Source organism: Martes martes (assembly GCF_963455335.1).
Source record: "Martes martes genome assembly, chromosome: 17".
NCBI classification, from domain to species: domain Eukaryota; kingdom Metazoa; phylum Chordata; class Mammalia; order Carnivora; family Mustelidae; genus Martes; species Martes martes.
This window is the reverse complement of record NC_137905.1, coordinates 6644300-6665904: the sequence shown is the minus strand read 5'-3', so window position 1 is coordinate 6665904 and position 21605 is coordinate 6644300. Positions and strand designations below refer to the sequence as shown.

At 46.7% G+C, this 21605-nt stretch overlaps 1 protein-coding gene across 2 annotated transcripts; it reads right to left on the bottom strand.

Moving 5' to 3' along the window:
- Positions 1 to 2783: 2783 nt before the first annotated feature.
- On the bottom strand, positions 2784 to 10957 carry SDR42E1 (short chain dehydrogenase/reductase family 42E, member 1). 2 transcript variants are annotated; one of them, XM_080829649.1, is made up of 4 exons: positions 10875 to 10957; positions 6011 to 6104; positions 4299 to 5423; positions 2784 to 3299 (listed from the first exon to the last, which is right to left on the bottom strand). In XM_080829649.1, exons 2-3 carry the CDS (start codon positions 6076 to 6078, stop codon positions 4310 to 4312), a joined length of 1182 nt encoding a protein of 393 aa, XP_080685775.1. In that variant the 5' UTR covers positions 6079 to 6104; positions 10875 to 10957; the 3' UTR covers positions 2784 to 3299; positions 4299 to 4309. The 2 variants fall into 2 exon arrangements, with proteins under 2 accessions (XP_080685775.1, XP_080685774.1); XM_080829648.1 differs by having other exon boundaries at positions 2784 to 5423.
- Positions 10958 to 21605: the final 10648 nt, after the last annotated feature.

Below are 21605 nucleotides of genomic sequence, written 5' to 3'. Positions count from 1 at the left end.
AACAGATTACAAACACTAACGTATGCACCAGAAAGGAGTGTTCACCCTCAGAAGGTAAAATAATGCTCCTTAACAAATACTTAATGAACTCCTGTTTTGTGTGAGGCATTTGGACACAGGAGCTTACAGGTTAGCCAAATGATTGCACCAACTACTCTAGTTGTGATAGAGGTTGTAAAAGAGAAGCAGGTGGTGTAAGAGTTGGTAGCAGGAGGACCACACCTACACTGCTGGGATCCTGGAAGGCCTCTGGAAGAAGAGAGCTGAAGCCAAGATGTGCAATAAACATTAGGCACCAAGTGGGGAGGGGTGCGAGAAGCTGGGAAGCCAGAACCTGCAAGAAGCTGGTGCAGCTGGGGCAGAGAAGGGAGTATGCAGGGAGGTGATTTTGAAGCAGTTAGCAGGGGCCAGATCAGGCAAGGCCTGCCTCGGGCTCACACTAAGGATTTTCAGCGTATACCTGGGAAGAGTTTTGGGCAGGGAAGTGACCTACATTTACATATAAGATCACTGTGCTTGGTCCGTGGAGAACGGATTGAAGGAGGACGGGAAGGGATGTCAGTGGAAGAGAAAAGAGGGTATTACTGGAGTTGAGAGAGGGGTAACACCTGTTCACTGGACAACGTTGAGGTATGAGCAGAAGTTAAAGCCAGTGGGCTTCAAGGGGGGTTAGGTGTGTCAGGGGAAGGTAGGGATCGAAGATTATCCAGATTTCTGGCCTAAGAAATTCAATGGATACTGGTGACGTTTACCAAAGAAAGAAACCCTGTAAGAATTGGGAGGACTTGTGTGGTATGTTGGTGGAGAGGTGCGTGTGACATACCCAGGTGGAGAGGGACTTGGATAGATGGGTCTGGAGCTCAGAATGGTCTGGGCTGGAACTCTATTTAGTAGTATGTATTTGGATAGAGATGAAAATGAAACCTAGGGACTTGGACAAGATCAGGGGCTCAGAGAAATTATGGTTTTAGAAGAGGGTCTAGTACTGAGCACTGAAGAAATCTACCACTTACCACCAGAGTGGAGGAGAGGACAAGGAAACTGGTAAGACATAGGAGTGGGGTAGCGGGCTCCAATATGGCCACCAGGTGTCCCTATCCCCTGGTCTTTATGGCCTGGGTAGTCTCCTCCCACATGGAACAGGGCTAACCTGTGTAGCCAATATGGTATTGTGGAAATGACAGTGCACAACCGAGGCTGTGGCTTTTAAGACTTCAGAGAGACATAAGGTGGTGCCTAAAAATGTTGTTCAAATAATAAAGCTTTTAAGAGTCTTAAGGCTATTGTCCCTCAGTAGTCTGAGCAGAAGCCCAAGGTAGAAAAGGACTTATCTCAAAGAAATTTGTGGGTGTGACCTTTGCTAATGGAGTGAGGTGGAATAAGACTTCCAGGAGACACACAGTGTTCAAAATAACTACATTGGCAGCACACTACCAGCTTGGACTGAAAAGAGATACACTACAAAATGTAAAGAGGTCTTTGGACCTCCCATACTCTACTGGGTGATAGCAGGCTGAGAAAGCGATGTACGTGTGAATACGGGCTACCTTTTATGGAAAAGGAAAGATGACTCCAAAGATGGAACCAGGAGCCCAGCCTCCAAGATGGCCCTCAACAGTCCCCACCTTCTGGTATTCACACCTTTGGGTACATCCTTCCCACACTGAATAGGTTGGCCCCGTGTACGCAGTATATTGTGAAGTGACAATATGTCACCTTTGAGGACAAATCATGAAAGACATTGTACCTTCCAGCATGCTCTCTTGGATCAGCCACTCTGGGGGAAACCAGGTCCCATGTCATGAAGACATTGAAACAGTCCGATGGAGATGCCTACATGGTGAGGAACTGAGCCTCCTGCCAACGGTCATGTGGATAAGCCATTGTGGAGGGGGGTCCTCTGGCTTCAGTCAGGCTTCCAGATGACTGTAGTGCCACATTATCATGAGATGGCCCTCACGAGGGACCCCATGCAAGACCAACCCAGTTCAGCAGCACCCAAATGCCTGACCCATAAAAACTGGGACATAATGCTTGTTGTTTTAGGATATGTCCTGGGGTGATTTGTTAAGATGATATGGCTTAGGGTAATTTGTAGTAGGTCTTGAAGTAATACAATAGATAATTAATATAAGGAAAGAGACCAAGAATTTCATCAACAGTGAAGGAGCTGTTTCAAGGAGAGCGTGGAGAATGGTGTCAAATGTGGCATAGCCAAATCCCTCATGCCTGGATGCCAACAGACCCCATATAGCCATCCTGAATTTCATGAGTATCTCTTGATCGTAGAAAACAACAAAACCAATCAAAACCCCATTGTACTCAGTATACTTAGTGTAAGAAAACTAAGAAGTACCTATCATTCTTTTAAAGGACTTTGAGGATTTGAGAGTCTGCAATGCCTCTCAGTGACCGGGGATAAGCTGAACTTACCCACTCTCTCAGTGACCTCGTGTGGACGCACCACACCATTACTGGGCTCTAAGTCGGCCTGACCTGTAGCACCTGGACTACCGGGTATGCCTCAAGCGCTCACACAAGGTGACACGAGACTAAAGCAAAATCTTAAGACAGGGTATCTGGTGGCTCGGTCGGTTAAGCATCCAGCTCTTTTGACTCTGGCTCAGGTCACAATCTCAAGAGTCGTGAGATCCGGCCCCATGTCAGGCTCCACGCTGGGTGTGGAGCCTGCTGGAGATTCTCTCCCTACCTCTCCCCCGTCAAAAAATAACTTTAGAAAAGACTCCAAAAACATTTTACCAAAAATGAACACAACCGCTACCTCATAGTGATGTTGTAATTTATATCTTACAAGTATTTTCACGACATCTTATTTTGTGCTCACAACAAACCCTGTGAGCTGGGTGGTGGGTTATGTAAAAAAGGCAAATACAAGTCATTCCTATTTCCCAAGAGAGGAAACTGAGAGGCTTTAGTTACTGGATTAGGGTCACACAGTATCTTCGTTCGTGGTGCAGGTATTCTGGTGTCAAGCTGAGCACTTTTCCCCAAACACCCAGGCAGCATTTAAGAGGGAGGATTCCTCTAGCTTCCTCTTTCTACAAATAATCCCAACATGACTCTAACGTAACCTTCTGCAACGATCTATTTGCCTTGGGCTTTAATGCTGTCTTTTCTGAAGCTGGAACCATGGAACGGGTAACGATTCTGTCCTCTTTTCACTTGGGTTCCTGGGCACCTTGAATGTCTTCCCAGCAGTCCTCAAAGTGGCGAGACAGCAACGCCATTGCTCAAACCATTCTTCACCGGAAGCTGCCTTCCGACAACCCAAGTCCTTCCTGGAAGAGAAACCAGTTTGAAACTCTCAACCAGGTTGAGGGTTATGTTTCATTTTTAAGTTACAAACAGCTTCATTTGCTTGATCATCTTCCTTAATCACATTTGTAGCTGTTTCCTAAATTTCAATCTATGCTTAAAGACCTAAACTTTACAAATACTGAGTATATTCAAACATGCTTGCTGTGGACTCAGAGGGCTTACCACAAAGACATTCTGGAAAGGTGAATGGCACCAGCAGCCTCTGAACAGAATTCCCCTGAAGAAGAAAACCCTCATAAGGAATACATAGCAACGATATTAATAAAAACACTGGCTCGTGTGTGTTGAGTGGCACTTTACGTGTCTTGTCTAATTTAATCCTCGAAAGAATCCTATGAGGTCAAAGTTCTGTTTAAAAATCAGACATTGTCACACGTGGTCACACGGGTGTAACACCTTTATATCCTAAAGGGCAAAAAATAATTCCTAAATCCTACGGGAATGACGAGTTAACGCCTCTCAGCAGTCACCATCTCCTGAGAGGGCTGGCCTGTAGGGATCTGACCCAATTTGGTGTTTTTCACACATTTTCAAGCCTGTTAGTGTTGCCATTCCCCATCAGTGCACATTTTATTCTATTTTCAGTGGATGCAGAGTGTTAGGGAACAGAAATAAGTGTATTTTTGGCTCAGAGAAACTCAAGACATTTCCAAATTTCCTCAGTCTGCCTTCATGGCTCCAATGCCACTTCTATCGTACTCATCTAAAAGAGGATACAAGAAACTACATCTCAAACTTGTCTTTGCTTCTATTTTTCTCCCATCAGGATTAGTGTAAGAAGGTAAGAAATGAAGACCTGATCCAAGAATCTACTCTGAAGTAGCAAATTAGAAGAGCCACAATTTGCTACCAGAAATCTATTTCTATTCACCTAGATACCTATACAGATATATTTAGATCTATAGATATTTTAAACCCGTATTTCTTGAAAACCACCTCAGCAAGTGTGATCAGCTTACTTCTAGTTCCCTCACAGTGACAGAACCACAGAGGTAGGCAGCCATGTGAGAACTGCTAGCGCCAAGAGTAAGACCATCAGCCCGTCCCAAAGACGACATTCAGAGTCACGATTCCCAGGACTTCTGCCATGACCATGGGCTTTAAACCATTCTACCACTTCCTGGAGGTCAAATGGCTGAGCCTCGTAACCGAGCTCCTTCTTGGCCTTCTCTAGGCTAAAGTAATGTGTGACGCCAGTTTTGTAAACTTCGGTGCGGGTGAGGAAGGGCTGGAAGTTGTAGAGTTGACCTAAGATGGTGTGAACCACTTCTGTTAGGAACGCAAAGCAGTAGATAAGGGTCAGCGGCAGGCGGACAGATGGGAACGTGTAGCCTAGGCCCTCAACCAAAGGCCGGAAGAACTCGAAGTTGTTCACGGGCCTGCCATCTGAAATGAAGTAGGGCTGCCCAGAGGCAACGTGGCCCTTGCCAGCTTTCAGAGCCTCTGAGGCCAGAATGTGAGCCTGTACCAAGTTATCCACATGGACAAATTCAACCAGGCTCCCAGGATCCCCATACACAAACTTGAACAGACCCCTCTCGATGTAGCTCACTATCCTGGGAAGGTGCCTCTGTTCTCCAGGCCCATAGATGCCAGCCGGCCGCAGAGCACAGGTTCGTAAGACACCATCACTTCTGACCAGGCTGGCACCATTGGCCTCCAGCACCTTCTTCTCTGCAATAGATTTGGTCCGAGAGTAGTGATCGGGATGGAGGTGAAGAGGTAGGTAAGGCAGAGACTCATCTCCATTTCTGATAACTTGACCTCCAAAGACGACATTGAACGTGCTGGTGTAAACGAATCTTGGTACCCCTCTCCTCCTGCAGACCTGGAGGATGTTGTCTGTGCCCACCACGTTGACTTCTTCAATCAGGCTCCGATTCAGCTGCTCCCGCCCGGACATGCCGTAAGAGGCAACATGGAACACACACGTGACATCCACATCCTCGAAGGCTTTCTCCACGGCAGAGAGGTGGCGAATGTCTCCACGGATAAACTTGATTCCTTCGGGAATGGAATGAACGGGGCCGCTGATGTCAAACAGAATCACATGGAATCCTTTCTGGCTCAGAGCACAGCCTAGGCTGAAATGAGAAGCAAGTCAGATCGAATCGCTGGTAAGCTATGCCTGAGGAAAAGTGCGTAAGATAATTTACCAATTGATGTATAGCTGATCCACGTCCTCTAGGCTTATCCTGAGTCCCTCACTTTACATGTTCACTGGTGCAACCCTTACTTCTGTAAGTAAATATGCAAAGATTCAAAACTGGGGAGCCACACATCTCGAACTACACTGAGAAGCTTTATCTTCTGATACGGTGGCAGCTACATGTTCCATATTTTTCCCTCTGTTTTAGAAACTACCACGCGTTCTGTGGCACATTTATGAATGATAAAGGTGCAAAAGAATAACTATTATTGTCACATGCGTTTGGTGATGCCAGTTATCTCCTTAATTTGATATTTTTACAAAGAATTTTTTTAAAGTAGAATACATCTGCAGTTCTGAATTTCAGCATCCACGCAGTGGGCAACCTAGTTCATTTCTGGTTTAACAATATTCCAACATATAGAAGCTGACACTCTATTAATGTCAGCATTGAAAGCTCTATTTTTTTCCAGCAACCATTAGGGAAATAATTCCATGGGCACGTGTGATTAAGGCACTGACCGGAAACCAAAATAGCCACCTCCTCCAGTAATAAGGACAGTTTCCTTTGGGGAATTTTGGAAGTCCATGTGTGGCAGTCAAAAGATCGCTGGACCTATAAGAAAGAAGTATGCAACAGTGTTACTGACCCCCTCCGAGCCTACTGCTGTAGCAAAAAAGGGGCGCCGATGATAAGCTCAGAGGCTTACGAAGCCCCAGCAAAAAGCTCTCCATGACCCCATTTCTCCAAGCTCTGGAGCCTGGTGATGGGTTGTTCTGTTACATTTCCACATGCCATGATTACACCTCTCAAGAGCACAGGGTTGCAAAAAGCCTGACAGGTTCTTCTGGATGAGCGTGCTAAGGACATCAGATGGCCAGGAAAGCAAACCGGTCCATCATGCAGCAATCAGTTGGTGGGAAGGCCACCGAGGCTGTTTCCAAACACAGTGCATGTCAGTCAGGGACACTTCACCCCTGACTTCTTCCCTTCAATATTTAGGTCTGCTTGAACATCATCTGCTCACTCAGAGACGCTCGAGCTCCCCTCACCTTCAATATTGCTTTGTTTCTTCATGGTACATTTCGCTACCTAACATCATCTGTCGACTTTTTCTTTAACCATTGCTCTCCTTCCAACAGAGCGCTAAGTTCTGTGAGAACTAAGACGGTCTACCTTTTCCACGGGCCAGTCTGGACCACCACCTATCACGTGGCAGACGCTCAACCAGTATCCGGTCAAACTACGGACGACGTGGACCACTGTGAAATACATCCAGCTCAGTAAGACTATGGGCTCAAGTGACGCAGAGCCCCGCGGTGTCTAAGACTCATCATCAGGTTTGTCAACAAACACTGCGATTTTCATTTAACTTATCTTCTAACCGATTCTGGGTCATGGGATGAAAACAACACAGAGTTAAATGAGACAGAATTCCTGCTCTCTGGAAGTCAGGAGGGAGAGAGAGCCTTTTGCAAATATCTAAACTAGGAGGAAAATAAGATTATTTATACTACGGTGCGAACAAGGTGTGAACAATGTACTGTGGGAGCACCTGGGTGGGTGTTGGGAGAAATCTGGAGGGTGTCTGAGAGAAGACTTCACTGAGGGCTGAATCAGGACAGCAGGAAGATCTCGGGTGGGCTGAGACCACCAGGCAGGTTACCACATGCTGAGGGAGCATCGGTAAGGAACGGAACACCAACAGGCAGCCATGTGGTGGGTCTGTGGCTGGTATGCAAACTGAAGCCAAAGTAGGGTGCTGGTGATTAAGGTGGGAAAGATGGCCTGGGGCCAGCTTTCAGACACCTGAGTTCCTGGGTGGGTTGGGGGTGGGGTTGGGAGTATAGATTCTATTCTGTGAACAGTCGAAAGCCTTTGTATGTTTACTGAACAGGCCTGTTCCCTTTGGTCCTTGCTAAAGGTCAAGCTTTCCCTGGAGGGAGGGAGAGGCTGGAAACAGCTAAGAATCTCAGGTAAAGGTGATGGGCCTGAACTAGAGGCTCATCTGGGAGGAAGAAATGCCAGGGAGCGGAGCTGACAACAGGACGGGAGCTGGCGAGGGACTTACAGCCCAGTGGACAGCGTCCAGGTAAAGTCTGAAGAGTGTGCAGTCACTCACTGAAACAGCACACACAGGTTTTTCGAAATGTTCCATTTGGTTAACAGATGTTCTATTTTGATTAACAGGATGCCAGATAACAAAGTTTAAGATATTCTTAATATCGCCATAAGAATTCCACGAAAAGGGATTCAGAAAATGGACCAGGCCTCAGAGTCCATTTAAGAAAACTGCGACAGGTTAAAGCCTCTGCCTTCGGCTCAGGTCACGGTCTCAGGGTCCTGGGATGGAGCCCCGCATCGGGCTTTCTGCCCGGTGGGGAGCCTGCTTCCCTTTCTCTCTCTGCCTGCCTCTCTGCCTACTTGTGATCTCTGTCTGTCAAATAAATAAATAAAATCTTAAAAAAAAAAGAAAACGGCAACAGAAATTCTTCCTAATCTCTAATTATTGTTTTTAAAATTGCACATTCCAGTGCAGTCACAGGACCACAATGTGGTCATTGTGTACATGTGCACATTAGTCACGCTGGGAATGTACCAGTTCAAATTATTAACGCGTCAGAGTACCTGCCAGGCCTACTCACGTTACTCCTCATTACCCTGAACTCATTCCATAATGATCTGAAGCAAGAACTTGGATATTGACCTGATCAGGATGGTCAGGCAAGAAAGGTGGCGATGAGTAAGGAAAAAGTAATGATTTAGCAAGACAAACAGCAAGGAAATGTAGCCTATCCACCAGGTGGGCAAAACCCAGCTCCTCCCCTCCCGGCTCCCTGTATTAATAAGCACAGAAAAAAATGCAGTAGACACATTTCTCAGAAAACTGCAAGATACTCCCCAGAACACTAAGCCTGAAGGGAGAAGAGCAGACACAGTTTTTCTCCAACCAGCTGCCTGATCTTTACACACACTTTATGGCTTCTTTTTTATTAATTAGTTACCATCTGATTCCTGCTGGGGCTGGGCACTCACACCACTGTTGATAGTCTCAATTGCTTTAAGGCTCTTTCAAAACCCAGCTTCATAACTAACCAACTAACCGCTTTCCTCTGGGTGGAGGGTGAAAGGTCACATCCGACCTGAGCACTCGTTCTCGTGGATATGGGTTAAAGTTAAGTACATGATCAAGGAAAAAGAATCTTAATTACAAACAGGAAAAAATGAAATTTAAATCCGCCTGACCTCTTGATAATACTAAGATAAAAGTGAGGGTAATAAAGTTGATATCGCACAGGGAAGTTATGAGAAAACTCATAAAAATGACTATGGGTACTTTAGATTTACAAAGACCTAATTAAATGCTAAAGATCAGTAATAAGAACCTTAGATTACCCACACAGCTCCTTTATCCCCGGAGTTCGAGTTGATGAGGCTACTAACCCTCTGGTATTATAATGCAATATACAAATCTACGCGCCCCTGGAGCCCAGAGCAGAAAGGAGAATTGAAGACTGCTTCCATAAAAATAAAATTTTACTGTGTTTGGTTCAAGGATGATAAAAACAGCTCCAAGTGGTTTAACTCTGTGGTGGTATGTTTTAAATTACTATCCAAGTACTACCTAGAGGCAAAACGGAACTGTGTTCTTCCTGTATTGAGATCAGGAAAATACACTGAGGCCGGATGGTTTAGAAATAGTGTTGTTCAAATTCCATGCGGGATCTGAAAATTATTTGTGCTTAATATCAAGCCGTCAAAACAGTAAAGATGAAGTTAGTAAAGATAAGGGGAGTAACCCTGACACAGGTAAAAAAGATGTGAGGTGTACAACCTAAAAGGCCAGACGCATTTGGGAAGAAAATTAGCTGAGGGCATAGCGCTACGTGGAAAGTCCATATACTCTACGGGGGCAGCATCGTGGTGACCCAGGGCTGGGGGTTGGGTGAAATGAGATGTTGGTCAAGTGTACACATTTCCAGCAAGGACAGAATGAGTTCTGAGGCCCCAATACACAGCAGTATACCAGACTACAGCCCACAATACCCTACTACATACTTGAAAGTTGCCAAGACTAGAACCCTAGAGCTCAGGGCGCACGCACACGCACGCACACACACACACAACTAATTATGCAAGGTGCCTGAGATGTTGACAAACCATCACATTGCACACCTTAAAACTACAGTCATGGGGCGCCTGGGTGGCTCAGTGGGTTAAAGTCCCTGCCTTTGGCTCAGGTCATGATCTCAGGGTCCTGGGATTGAGCCCTGCATCGGGCTCTCTGCTCAGAGGGGAGCCTGCTTCCCTTCCTCTCTCTCTGTCTGCCTCTGCCTACTTGTGATCTGTCTCTCTCTGTCAAATAAATAAATAAAATCTTTAAAACAAACAAACAAAAAAACTACAAGTTATGTCAATTATCTCCATTAACTGGAAGAAAAAAAAAATCTGCAACTCCCCACTCAGCACTGGTTCTCAGGGGCTGGGCTAGACCCAGGGCTTGAAGCCAGATGTGCGGCACTCCCCAGCCTAGGTTTTTTGTTTGTTTGTTTTTTGGTATTTACTTGTTTCAGAGAGAGATGGCGCTGGGGCGGGGGGTGGGGGGGGGGAGAGGACGGAGGAGAAACTCAAGTAGACTCTGCACTGAGTTCAGAGCCCACGCAGGGCTCAGTCTCACGACCCCCAGATCAGAGCGCTGAGACCGAGAGTCCAAACGCACTGCGCCACCCACGTGCGCCCCCGAGCCCCCAAGGCTGGGCTCTTGCTGAGGCGAGGGGCCGCCCCCGGGGCTGGGGCAACGCGGTGCTGACCTGCTACCGTCACAGCGTCCGTCACACCCGGTCCCTCTGCTGCTACCACTCACCACTCACGTTTTGTTTCCATTTGCCCCTTTACAAGACAGACACTCGGGTTAAGCGCGAACCTCACGTTCGCACTTGAGATGGGAAACCAGAACCGTCGGCCCTCAGGGCAGGTGCGACTTCCAGGAACCGAGCCAGACGGGCCTGCTGGAAACCCGGGACCGGGGCTGCTCTTGTTAAAAAACCAACCAAACAAACAAACAAACAAGGAAAAACAAAACAACAGAGCCCAGCGGCCGGGGTCCGAGTCCCGCGCGGCGTTCTCGGAAGCCGCGGCGCCCGCGAGTCCGACCGAGAGCTGGAAGGGGGCGCGGGGTTCCCGCCGTCACGGGGGCGTCCTCCGCTGCGCCTGTCCCCCTCCCCGCCGGGCCGGCCACCGCGCGCAGCCGCTCTCGGCGCCCCGCCGGCCCCCCCCGGGACCGCCAGCCCCCGGGACCCCCCCCCTCCCGCCAGCCCCCGGGACCCCCCCCCTCCCGCCAGCCCCCGGGACCCCCCCCCTCCCGCCAGCCCCCGGCCCACTCACAGCGGCGGACGCCGGCAGCACCTGCGCACCGCGACCGGCCGCGAGCCCAGGCCTCGCGAGCCCGCCGCCCCCGCCCCTGCGCCCGGCCCGCGGCCGAGCCACTTCCGGGCCTCTCTAGGAAGGCGGGAGGCCTCGGCGTCTCTACGATGTGCAGGTTTCACGTCGGTGCTCACCTGCGCTGGGCCCCCGGGGTTGCTCCCGGAATGTCCCCTGCGTGACCCGCCCGCAGGGACACATCTACGCTGACTGCCACCTCCAATTTCAGCTTTTAGACGTCTGCCTCCGTCTTTGTGTCCCCACAGTGCTGAGCACAGTGCCTGGTTAATGCGGGGAAAGGTGGGGAGGGTGTCTCAGCTCGGTCAGTAGGACTTGGATGGCTGATGGCTGATGGCTGATGGCTGATGGGTGGAAGGAGGATGATGAGGCTCCCTAAGACTCCTGAATATTCACTCTGCATGTGTCTTTTTAACCCTCCATCTCTGAGTGTCCACATTTGTGTGTGTCCATATGTTTTCCGGGTGTCCCTGATTTTCCCTCTTTTTTCCAGTTCCAGTAGGTCCAGAATCCTGTAAGGCTGTGCTTTTAAAGGATGCTCCACACCGAGGTGGCTGAGGAGTGGGCTTTCTCTCCAGTCCCAGTCATTTCCTTGGGCACAGCTCCTCAAATGTCTCCGGGGGAAGTGGCTTATCATATGAGCCCTGAAAAATGAGTAGGAGGCGGCCCAAGAAGAGAAGAAAGGAGCATTTTGGTGGAAGACGTAGCAGGGCAAAAGCGTAGAGTCCGGATGGAGTGTGCTACGTCTGAGGAATGGACAGGTGCTGGCTAGATACGCTTTGTGGGCTTCCTTGTGCCCCTCGAGATCGTTTCTCCAGGAGGCCATACGTGGAGGCTTGGCGGTTTTCAAGCAGTATGTGTTGTGATCAGCTAGGACATGTCATGACTAATGTCTTACCTAGAGTATAGTAGTGAGCGTGAAGTAAAGAATAACTCCCCTTTCTAGTCTTTAGACTTAGAGGAAGTACAGCAAGGAGGTAAGAAACAGACCTTGCGGTCAGAGTGGTGGGGATTTGAACGCCAGCTCTGCACGGAGGGGTCCTGAACTGATGAGATGAGGTGAGGTCTGTGTCCCCCACAGACACCTCCTGGGCAATGTTAGCTGCTCTTGGTTACAGATCACCCTCAAGACAACATGTGCAAAATCTGTGCAGGAACATTCACATCTGCCTTATTCACAATAGTTCCAGAAGAGAAACAGTCCAAATGTCCATCAATGGGTGAATGGATAGATAAAACATGATACACCCGTACAAACAGAATGTTATTCAGCTGTAAAAAGCAACCAAGTACAGACCTTCCTCGACATACAATGGAGCTATGGCCCGAGAAAGCCGTCGTAGGTTGAAAATATCATACGTCAAAAATGCATTTACTACACCTAACCTATTGAATCATCGCTTAGCCTAGCTCACCTTAAATGTGCTCAGAATCCTTCCACTAGACTATAGTTGGGCAAAATCATCTAATGCAAACCCTGTTTGATAATAGAGTGTTGAGTATCCTGTGTCATTTATCAAATACTATATTGAACATGAAAAACAGAATGGTTGTAAGTGGCTCTCTGCTTCTTCCCTCCTTCTCTCACAAATAAATAAATAAAAGCTTTAAAAAAAAATAAGACTACACCTACAAGAATGTCCGTATCGTTGCAATTGTAATTTCATTCAAGTAGGAGAGAACAGGATGGCCAGTCATCCCGGACATGCCCACAGAAGCATGTCACAGATGACCAGATCAATACAGGGGAGAGATGAGGGGGCCCTGCCTTAGAGAAATAAGCATCCTTCTCCTTTCCACCATCCCAATGTGACAGCTTTGCCCACGGCACTCTCCTCCCCCTTTCCTCTTTCTCAGGGCAAGGAGAAAAGTGTATAAACCAACAAGCAAAAGTGGGGTTTGAATAATAAATGGCTTCCAATGAGCTGCATTGAAAACCAGGAGCCGACTCGTATCAATTTTCATGATCAAATTACTTCATTTTGTCTCTCTTCTAACTGGTAGGGTAATTTTATGCCAGGATTATTTTAGTCACTATAATTACACAGGCATCAATATTTAGTGGGTGTCTACCTAACCCACAGCAGACCCAAAGGGGCTCCTCCCTCAGAGAGCACGGCAGGTCAATGTCGTATGAATAGGTATGCACAGTACAGAAAGGAAGTTCCTTTGATCTCGCCCTCCTCGCTTGTAAGGAACATTCAGGTGCTGTTTCTTGAGAGAGCAATGTGTATCCTATTCAGCAGCATCAACAAAACTAAAGGCAATCCTCTGAGTGCGACGAGTTCATTCGATGACACTAAATGCAATCCCTGCACAGATGTTTCATTAGGCATTCAGTTATGCAAGACAAATTAAAATTCACCATTTGTTTAGATTTTCCTTTTTGCAAGGAACCTTTCCTCACCAGTTGCCTAGTATTTGAATTTCGGTCACAGACAGTATCACTCTCCCCCTCTTCCTTTGGAACCCCTTCTCCTTTGACTAACACTGTCCTATTGCTACTAGTCTCCGTCTCCTCCTCCTCCCTCTTCACCGCCTCCTCTCCATCTTCTTTCTTTGCCTCCTTTGAACATTCTTCCTAGCTCTTAACTAGTTAAAACCCAAGACTCAACCTCCAGCTTTCTTTCCTTCTCCATCTACATCCTTTGCCTGAAAGAACTCTTTAGTTATCTTGGTTTCAACTCTTAACCCTGCACAAGGGAGCCCCAGACGTACATGATCTTGCCCCGGGAGGTATCTATGGGGATGTCCACCTATCTGAACCTCATGTCCACAGGTGTACTGCTTGTCTCCAGCAACACCTGACATTGGCTGTGTTATCGTGACATCCCCTTCTCTTCCTTCATTCCTGTGTCCATTTACCTTTGCCCTGGCAAGTGTCTCAGACTCATTCTCTCTTTCCATTCCTTCTGCTCCCTTTCTATTTTCCTGATGGCTTCCTGATAAGAGTAGAACCCCAGAGTGTTGGAGAGTTAATCTTGGCCATCTTCAGTGTATCTCTTAGAGACAATCCATCCTGAGGCCAGGCCACAGAGCTCCCTACTCACTGCCTACTTCTCCTCCCATGGTCTAAAAACGCTACTCCCTAGAGTCCTGTGGAGTGAGTCAGAGATGAGCGCGAGCCCCGGGTCAGAGAGGAGGACACAAAATGGGGCAATGCTAGGGCACCTCATGGACCACAGGACTTGGGAATGTGGAAGGAGAGAGAAAGCCGGGAGAGGCTCCCGCCTCTCCGTGGGGTGGCTCTGTGGAGTGGCCGCCGTTCTTCTGCTTGGAGACATCTTGTTTAACGAGGTGTCCTCAGAGTTGGGTCAATCAAAACAGTTAATTTCAATACAAATGCCAAATTGTGAATGTCGTATTTTTGCTAAAATACTTTAATGTTATCAAGTGTCTTAAATATATTTTATAGCAACGTTATAACTGATTTACCTCATTCAACATAGGAAAGGAATTCATCATATAACTGGCAAAGTCGTTCCACCTTGCCAAGTCCATCAGCCAAATCAAAGTACGTGAGTCCTTTCTGAGTTATATGCCCCTAGTGATATTTAATGATCAGCTGTTAGGAAAAAAGACAATTTCATATTTCATTCCTTAAAAGACTTTATTTATTTTTTTGAGGGAAAGAGGAGTGCACAAGCATGGGCGGGGGGGCAGAAGAAGAGGGAGAAGCAGGCTCCTCACTGGGCAGGGAGCCTGACATGGGATTCGATCCCAGGAATCCGAGATCATGACCTGAGCTGAAGGCAGATGCTTAATGGCCTAAGCCACCCAGGCGCCCCTCATATTTCATTTTAAATAAATATATCATCACCCCCCTGACAACTATGTTACTCTGGGTAGATAGACCGATTGTACAATTTGTTGTTGCCATGCATTTGTTGCTTAGGTTGACTTCATGAGGAAATGTAGAGCACGTTAAGGGGAAAGGAAGTGGGGGTAGGGTACGTTGAGCAGGAGACCTTTGAGGGAGGACGTGTAGGAGGAGGGAAACAGGCAAGGGGACCAGAGAATTCCAGGCAGAAGGAAAAGCCGGAGAAAGGCTCCAAGGCAGGAGTGCGCCTGTGTGTTTGAGGAGCGGCACGGAGGCCCTTGTGACTGAAACGGAATGAATGAGGAGACAGAAGACAGAGATGTGGTCCAAGAGCTACAGGGGACAACACTCTCAGGCCTGGAGCCATGTAAGGGGATTTCGGCTTTTACTCTGGGTGAGATGGGGAGCCTTTGGTGGGTTTGCCGCAGATGAGTGATGGGACAGGATTGAGGTTATACAATGATTTCTCGGGTGCTGGGTTGAGAGTGGACTCTGAGGAGATCAGGATGAAATCCAAGGGACCTGGCAGGAGGCCGTTGCTGCAGTCCAGGCGGGAGGTGATGGCAGCTCAGACCGGGTCTGAAGGTAGAAGCAGCAAGATTCCATGATGGACGCGCGGAATGTGGGCTGCGTCAAAGAGCCAAGTCAAGGGGAGGCCGACGCTTGTGTGCTGGGCTACCAGATGTGGACGGTTTTGGCGAAGTGCGTCTGGAGCAGGCCCAGGTGAGCTGTGAGCTGGTGACTCTGCAGCTGAGAGGGAGGAGAAGGGAAAGACCAGGTCACTGTAAGGGAAGGAGGAAAAGGAGCAGGTTAAAGAGAGAGTGAGAGGGACGTCTGGGTGGCTCAGTTGGTTAAGCGGCTGCCTTCGGCTCAGGTCACGATCCTAGCATCCTAGGATCGAGTCCCACATCGGGCTCCTTGCTCGGCGGGGGGCCTGCTTCTCCCTCTGCCTCTGCCTACCACTCTGTCTGCCTGTGCTTGCTCGCTCTCTCTCTCTAACAAATAAACAAAATTTAAAAAATAAAAAAAATAAAAAATAAGAAGAGAGAGAGTGAGAGAGGCTCAAGGAGGCGTCTGTGAGGTCAGCGGAGTCCGATGGGGTGAAGAGGGGAGGACACGAAGGACCTTCCCAGTAGGTAGAGTTCCTCTCACTGTTCCATGCATGGTGGTGATTGTTTTAGTCTCCAGAACACACCACCACAGACTGAGTGGCTTAAACAACAGAAATGGGCTCCCTCATAGTTCCGGAGGCCAGAAGTCTGAAATCAAGGTGGGCGCAGGGACACGCTCCTTCTGAAACCCTTAGAGGGGGAGCCTTCTTTGTCTTTTCCAGCTTCTGGAGGCTCTAGGTGTTCCTTGACTATGTCCATATATCTCCCATCTCTGCCTCCACATTCACACGGCCTTCACCCCTCCTTTCCCTCAGTCTTTTTCTCTTCCATCTCTTATAAGGACACCTGTCTTTGGACCTAATGTCCGTCCCAATCCGGAATGATCTAATCTAAAGATCCTTAACTTCCTTTCACAAACATGGCGCTGAAGGTGAAGAAGGAAGCCTCTTCCCCTCCCAAAGCCGAAGCCAAAGCAAGACTTTGAAGGCCAGCCAAGCAGTGCTGACAGGAATCCACAGTCACACAGCTCGAATATCCTCACAGAGTACCCCCAGGAGACCACTATGCCATTATCAAGTTCTCCCTGACTCCCGAGCCAGCCATGAAGAAAATAGAAGACAACAGCACACGCGTGTTCATTGTGGACATCAAGGCTAACCAGCGCCAGATCAATCAGGCTGTGGAGAAGCTCTAGGACTCTGATGTGGCCAAGGTCAACACCCTGACCAGGCCCGACGGAAAGAAGAAGGCATATTATGTTCAACTGTCTCTTGACGATGATGCTTTGGATGTTGCCAACCAAACTGGGATCATCTAAACTGAGTCCAGCTTGCTGAATCGAAACATAAACTTTTTCACCATAAAAAAATAAAAAGTTTTTCTTTATAAAAAAGATCCAAACCCCCCTTTTCCCCCCAAATAATGTCACAATCACGGGTTCATGGAGTTCAGACATGGACGTCTCTTTTTGGAGCCACCATTCACCCTACTACACTGATGTACATGATTCTTCCATCCCTCCCTCTCTGTCAGGTCCAACTCTCAGGTCATTAAAATTAGGAGGAACTTTGCTGCCGTTGACTTTAGTGCTATACATTTTGCTTTGCCAACAGAAAAGAGAAGTGGAGTTTCACACTGAGCTCAGAATGGTAGGGAGAAGCAGAGACTGACAAGAGGCAGAAGGAACTATGAGAGGGTAGGTCCCTAGGATCTCGAAGGAATCTAGGCAAGGCTCTTGAAGGAAACTACACAAGGTTCTGATGACCCAGGCCACAGGATGGGGCATGCGAGCCAGTCTTATCTGAATCCCGAGGAGGAGCTTCCTGCTGATATCTGTCTTATAAGGACATAAAATTGTGATCATACTATATATCCTGCTTTGTAACCTGCTCTCCTTGATCAAAAAATATTGCAAACATTTTCTCAATTCATTAAATATTCTTCAACAACATGATTTTTAATGGCCGTATAGCAGTCCGTCGGATAAAAGTACCGTAATTGATATAACAAATCCTTTACGGTTAGCCATTTAGGACGCTTCTCTATTCCACGCATGATAAATAACACCGATGTGAACAACTTCCCTTATAAATCATAGTGCACATCTTTGATTATTTTTGAATGGGCTCATCTTAAATAACCATGAACAACTTTGCGATAGCAATTTCTGCTCATTGTTTTCTTTATGAACTCCAACTTTCCCTTCAGGCAAAAGAAAAAAAATGGAGAAGAAGTTCCTGGAACATCTGGTTTATGGTGTAATTTCCTTTTGGTATTCAGCTGTGCTCCCAAATTTTGAAATGTTGTCTTTCTAACAGACTCAGCCTAGATCTAATCTCCCTTCTGGAGTTGCAGATGCAAATGTGTTTCCTTCTGTGAACCTTCAGCCTGGGAGCCCCAACAACAGGAGAGAAGCCATGCCAGACTGGGCATTGTTTGCCTTCAGCCTCTCCTTCTCCATTTGCAAGTCCCAAGGAAAAGGGACAGAAACTGAGAGAAAGGAGTTCTTGTTGAAACTAAAAAGATTCTTGTGATAATGGCTGCCATTGAAAACTCTGATATGCCAAGCCTTTTACATAGATTATCTTTATAACCAATATGAGGTATGAATTATTATCCCACTATTGGTGACAGACTGTGGCTTGGAGCAGAGAGGGCGGTTCATACAGCCAAGTAAATAGCAGAACTGGATTTCTACCCAGAACTTTGCTAACTCAAAGCTACCATACTATCTATTAGTGGGGCTCCCATGTTTTTGAATTCTGAACACCGGTAAGATTTCAGACCAAAATCTGGGGAGACATGTAGGCTTGTCAGCTTTTAATTTTGCCAAGTAAGGGCATCAGAACAGAAACAAAAACTAAACGGGTATCCTATCACCACGATTTCATTCACCAAATCATGTTTTAACAGCAAAAAGAGAGGAAGGCTGTAGTCTCTGAGGATAATCCTTGAAATTGAATGGATGCAGTATTTTGAAGACTCAGCAGACGTGCTTACTGATGACCATCATCTGACCATGGGCCAGTGCACAGAGGTTACTATCTCTATAGCACATTTAAGAATTGCTTCCGGGAGGCGCCTGGGTGGCTCCGTAGGTTAAAGCCTCTGCCTTCGGCTCAGGTCATGATCCCAGGGTCCTGGGATCGAGCCCCGCATTGGGCTCTCTGCTCAGGGGGAGACTGCTTCCTCCCCACCCAACTCTCTCTGTCTGCCTCTCTGCCTACTTGTGATCTCCGTCTGTCAAATAAATAAATAAAATTACAAAAAAAAAAAAAAAGAAGAAGAAAGAATTGCTTCCGGAAGTTGTCTTACCACCATTGCACGGGCTTGGCACCCGTGTGGAAGGAGGTACATGGCCTTCCTTCTGCCGCAGGAAGGAGCTGGCAACCTGCTCAGCCTAGTGTGAGTGCGTCACTCATGCCATTATCCCCCTTGAGCCAGAGTAGAATTTTCATACTCTGGCCCTTCCCAAGAGGGAGGAAAGGAAGTGAAGACAGGGAACGTAGACTAATTTCAAGGCATTTAAGGGAGAACAAGAAAGAAGAGAGATTTGGAGGCACGGGCAGAAATATTTTCCTACATGTTGATTCCTTAATGTATTTGTGGAAAATAGAGCTGTGTAGGTGGAGAACCCTTGTCTGTAAATTACGAGGGTAAGTCAAAATACAACTCAGGGATCCTTTAAACTGGCTCTTTACTAACGTTATTGTTCTTGGTTTGGTTTGGTTTGGTTGTACTTTTAAAAAAAATTTTATTTGTTTGTTTTTTTATTTATTTTTATGTTCAATTAGCCAACATACGGTACATCACTAGTTTTTGAACGCCCAGTGCTCATCACCTCACCTGCCCTCCTTAATACCCATCACCCAGTTACCCCATCCCTCCACCCCTGGTCCTAATGTTATTGTTTTAATACACAATGTCAAAATAGAACTCAGGGATCTTTCAGGCTGGCTCTTTGCTAATGTTATTGCTTTGCTACACAATGTATGCGAGGCAAGGACAATGGGTTAATGAGCTTAAGTTAATGAGTTTGACTTTTCCATTCTTTTTTTTTTTTTTTTTAAAGATTTTATTTATTTATTTGGCAGAGAGAAATCACAAGCAGGAAGAGAGGCAGGCAGAGAGAGAAGGGGAAGCAGGCTCCCCGCCAAGCAGAGAGCCCGATGCGGGGCTCGATCCCAGGACCCTGGGATCACGACCTGAGCCGAAGGCAGAGGCTTAACCCACTGAGCCACCCAGGCGCCCCGACTTTTCCATTCTTGATGCTGTTTTGTTCTTTGCTGTGGTTAGTACTGAGACAAGAAAGAAATAAGCCCAAGGACCAGAGCCCAGATAAAAACAAAAAAAAAAGATCAGGATTGAGCATGCCACCTCCTGTTCACAAAATCTAGAACTTATTCCCTAAATCTCACGAGTATGAAGTTCTACTGTTTTCTTAAGAGCAGGGCCCGACGGCTTTCTCACTTTGGTTCCCAAATGGCCATCCATTGACTGCTGACTGTTAGTGACCAAAATTTACCATCTGGGGGTGCTCTCTGAAAAAAATGAGGGCAAACATAGAAAATTTCTCACAAAGTTAAATTTTTTTCAGTATGAGACCACACTTCATTCTGAGACTGTGCCTGTTTCTTTCTTTTTCGGTGTTAAAATACCTTTTCTTCCGTAGACTATTGACACTTGGTTTTTAACGCATTCTCACTTGGCAAAGTTAAATAGTGGAGACTCCATGTGTATCTCCCTCCTTTTAAAAAGACTGCACTGGTTATGAAGTACAAAAGTTGGGAAGTACTGATCTAAGCAATTTTATTACTTAGTTACTGTCCCAGGAAGTTATCAGCCAAAACCACATTAAAGATTTGTAAGACGATTACACAGTATAGAAACTGAAAAAAAAAAAAAAAAGGAAAACATTTCTAAACTTAAAGGTAGGACGACTTTCTCTATAATGCTAAAATCCAGATTTGGATTTTATCAACAAACATCTTTAATGTCATGAGTATATTCATAGATTAATTACTCTGAGAAGCACTTCTGAAATCTGAGGTTCTAAGCTTCTAATTTTTGTCTTTTTCAAAAAGAGAAAGAAAATATCTTCTGAAAACCATGGAGCAGGGGTGCCTGGGTGGCTCAGTGGGTTAAGCCTCTGCCTTCGGCTCAGGTCATGATCTCAGGGTCCTGGGATCCAGCCCCGCATCGGGCTCTCTGCTCAGCGGAGAGCCTGCTTCCCTCCCCCCGACCCCCGCCTGCCTCTGCCTACTTGTGATCTCTCTCTGTCAAATAAATAAATAAAATCTTTAAAAAATAAAAATTAAAAAAAAAAAAAGAAAGAAAACCATGGAGCAGAGGGGAATCTGATTCTCTTCATGGACCTTAGAAAAGGAGTGGTTTGGGTGATCTTAGAAGAGGAATGGACTGTTACGAGGACCTAACATGGCTGACCAATAAATAAATTAGAATGATTAGAATGACTCTACCAATTAGTGGAATGAGTAAATAGACAGATTTTGGATTTCAGCAAGGGATTTGACAAAGTCACTTTTGGTATCATTGGCAACGTAAAGAAATGTCAGATGGCTAACATCAATCTGAAAGACTTCCAAAGGTATGTCTTTCATAGCTATATTGTAATTGTATATTTACTGGTCTGTGTCCCTAGTTAGAATCTAGACTTCTCTGTGAGGGCAGGAACCAAGTCATTTTACTCATTGTTGTATTCTCAGTACCTAGAACAGCACCTGGCACACAGTAGGAACTCTGTAAATACATAGTGAATGAATAGAAATCTTTTTTTTTTTAATTTATTTATTTGTTAGAGAGAGAGCGAGCGAGCACAGGCAGACAGAGTGGTAGGCAGAGGCAGAGGGAGAAGCAGGCTCCCCGCCGAGCAAGGAGCCCGATGCGGGACTCGATCCCAGGACGCTGGGATCATGACCTGAGCCGAAGGCAGCCGCTTAACCAACTGAGCCACCCAGGCGTCCCATGAATGAATAGAAATCTTATGAAATGTCTTGCTTCAACACTTAATAAGGCTATGGCACATTCGCTTAGACTTTCCCATGATGTGTCACTAGGAGGAAGGGATAGTGGACCCAATCTTAATAACATGAAATTTAACAGGGTTTTCGTTTTGATACGAATAAAGAATCTTATAAGGACAGGGAGATCTGAGCCTTACTAGAGGGTATAAAAAAGACTTAGGAACTTTGCTTCTGGTAATGGCAAAGAAGATAATTAGGATCA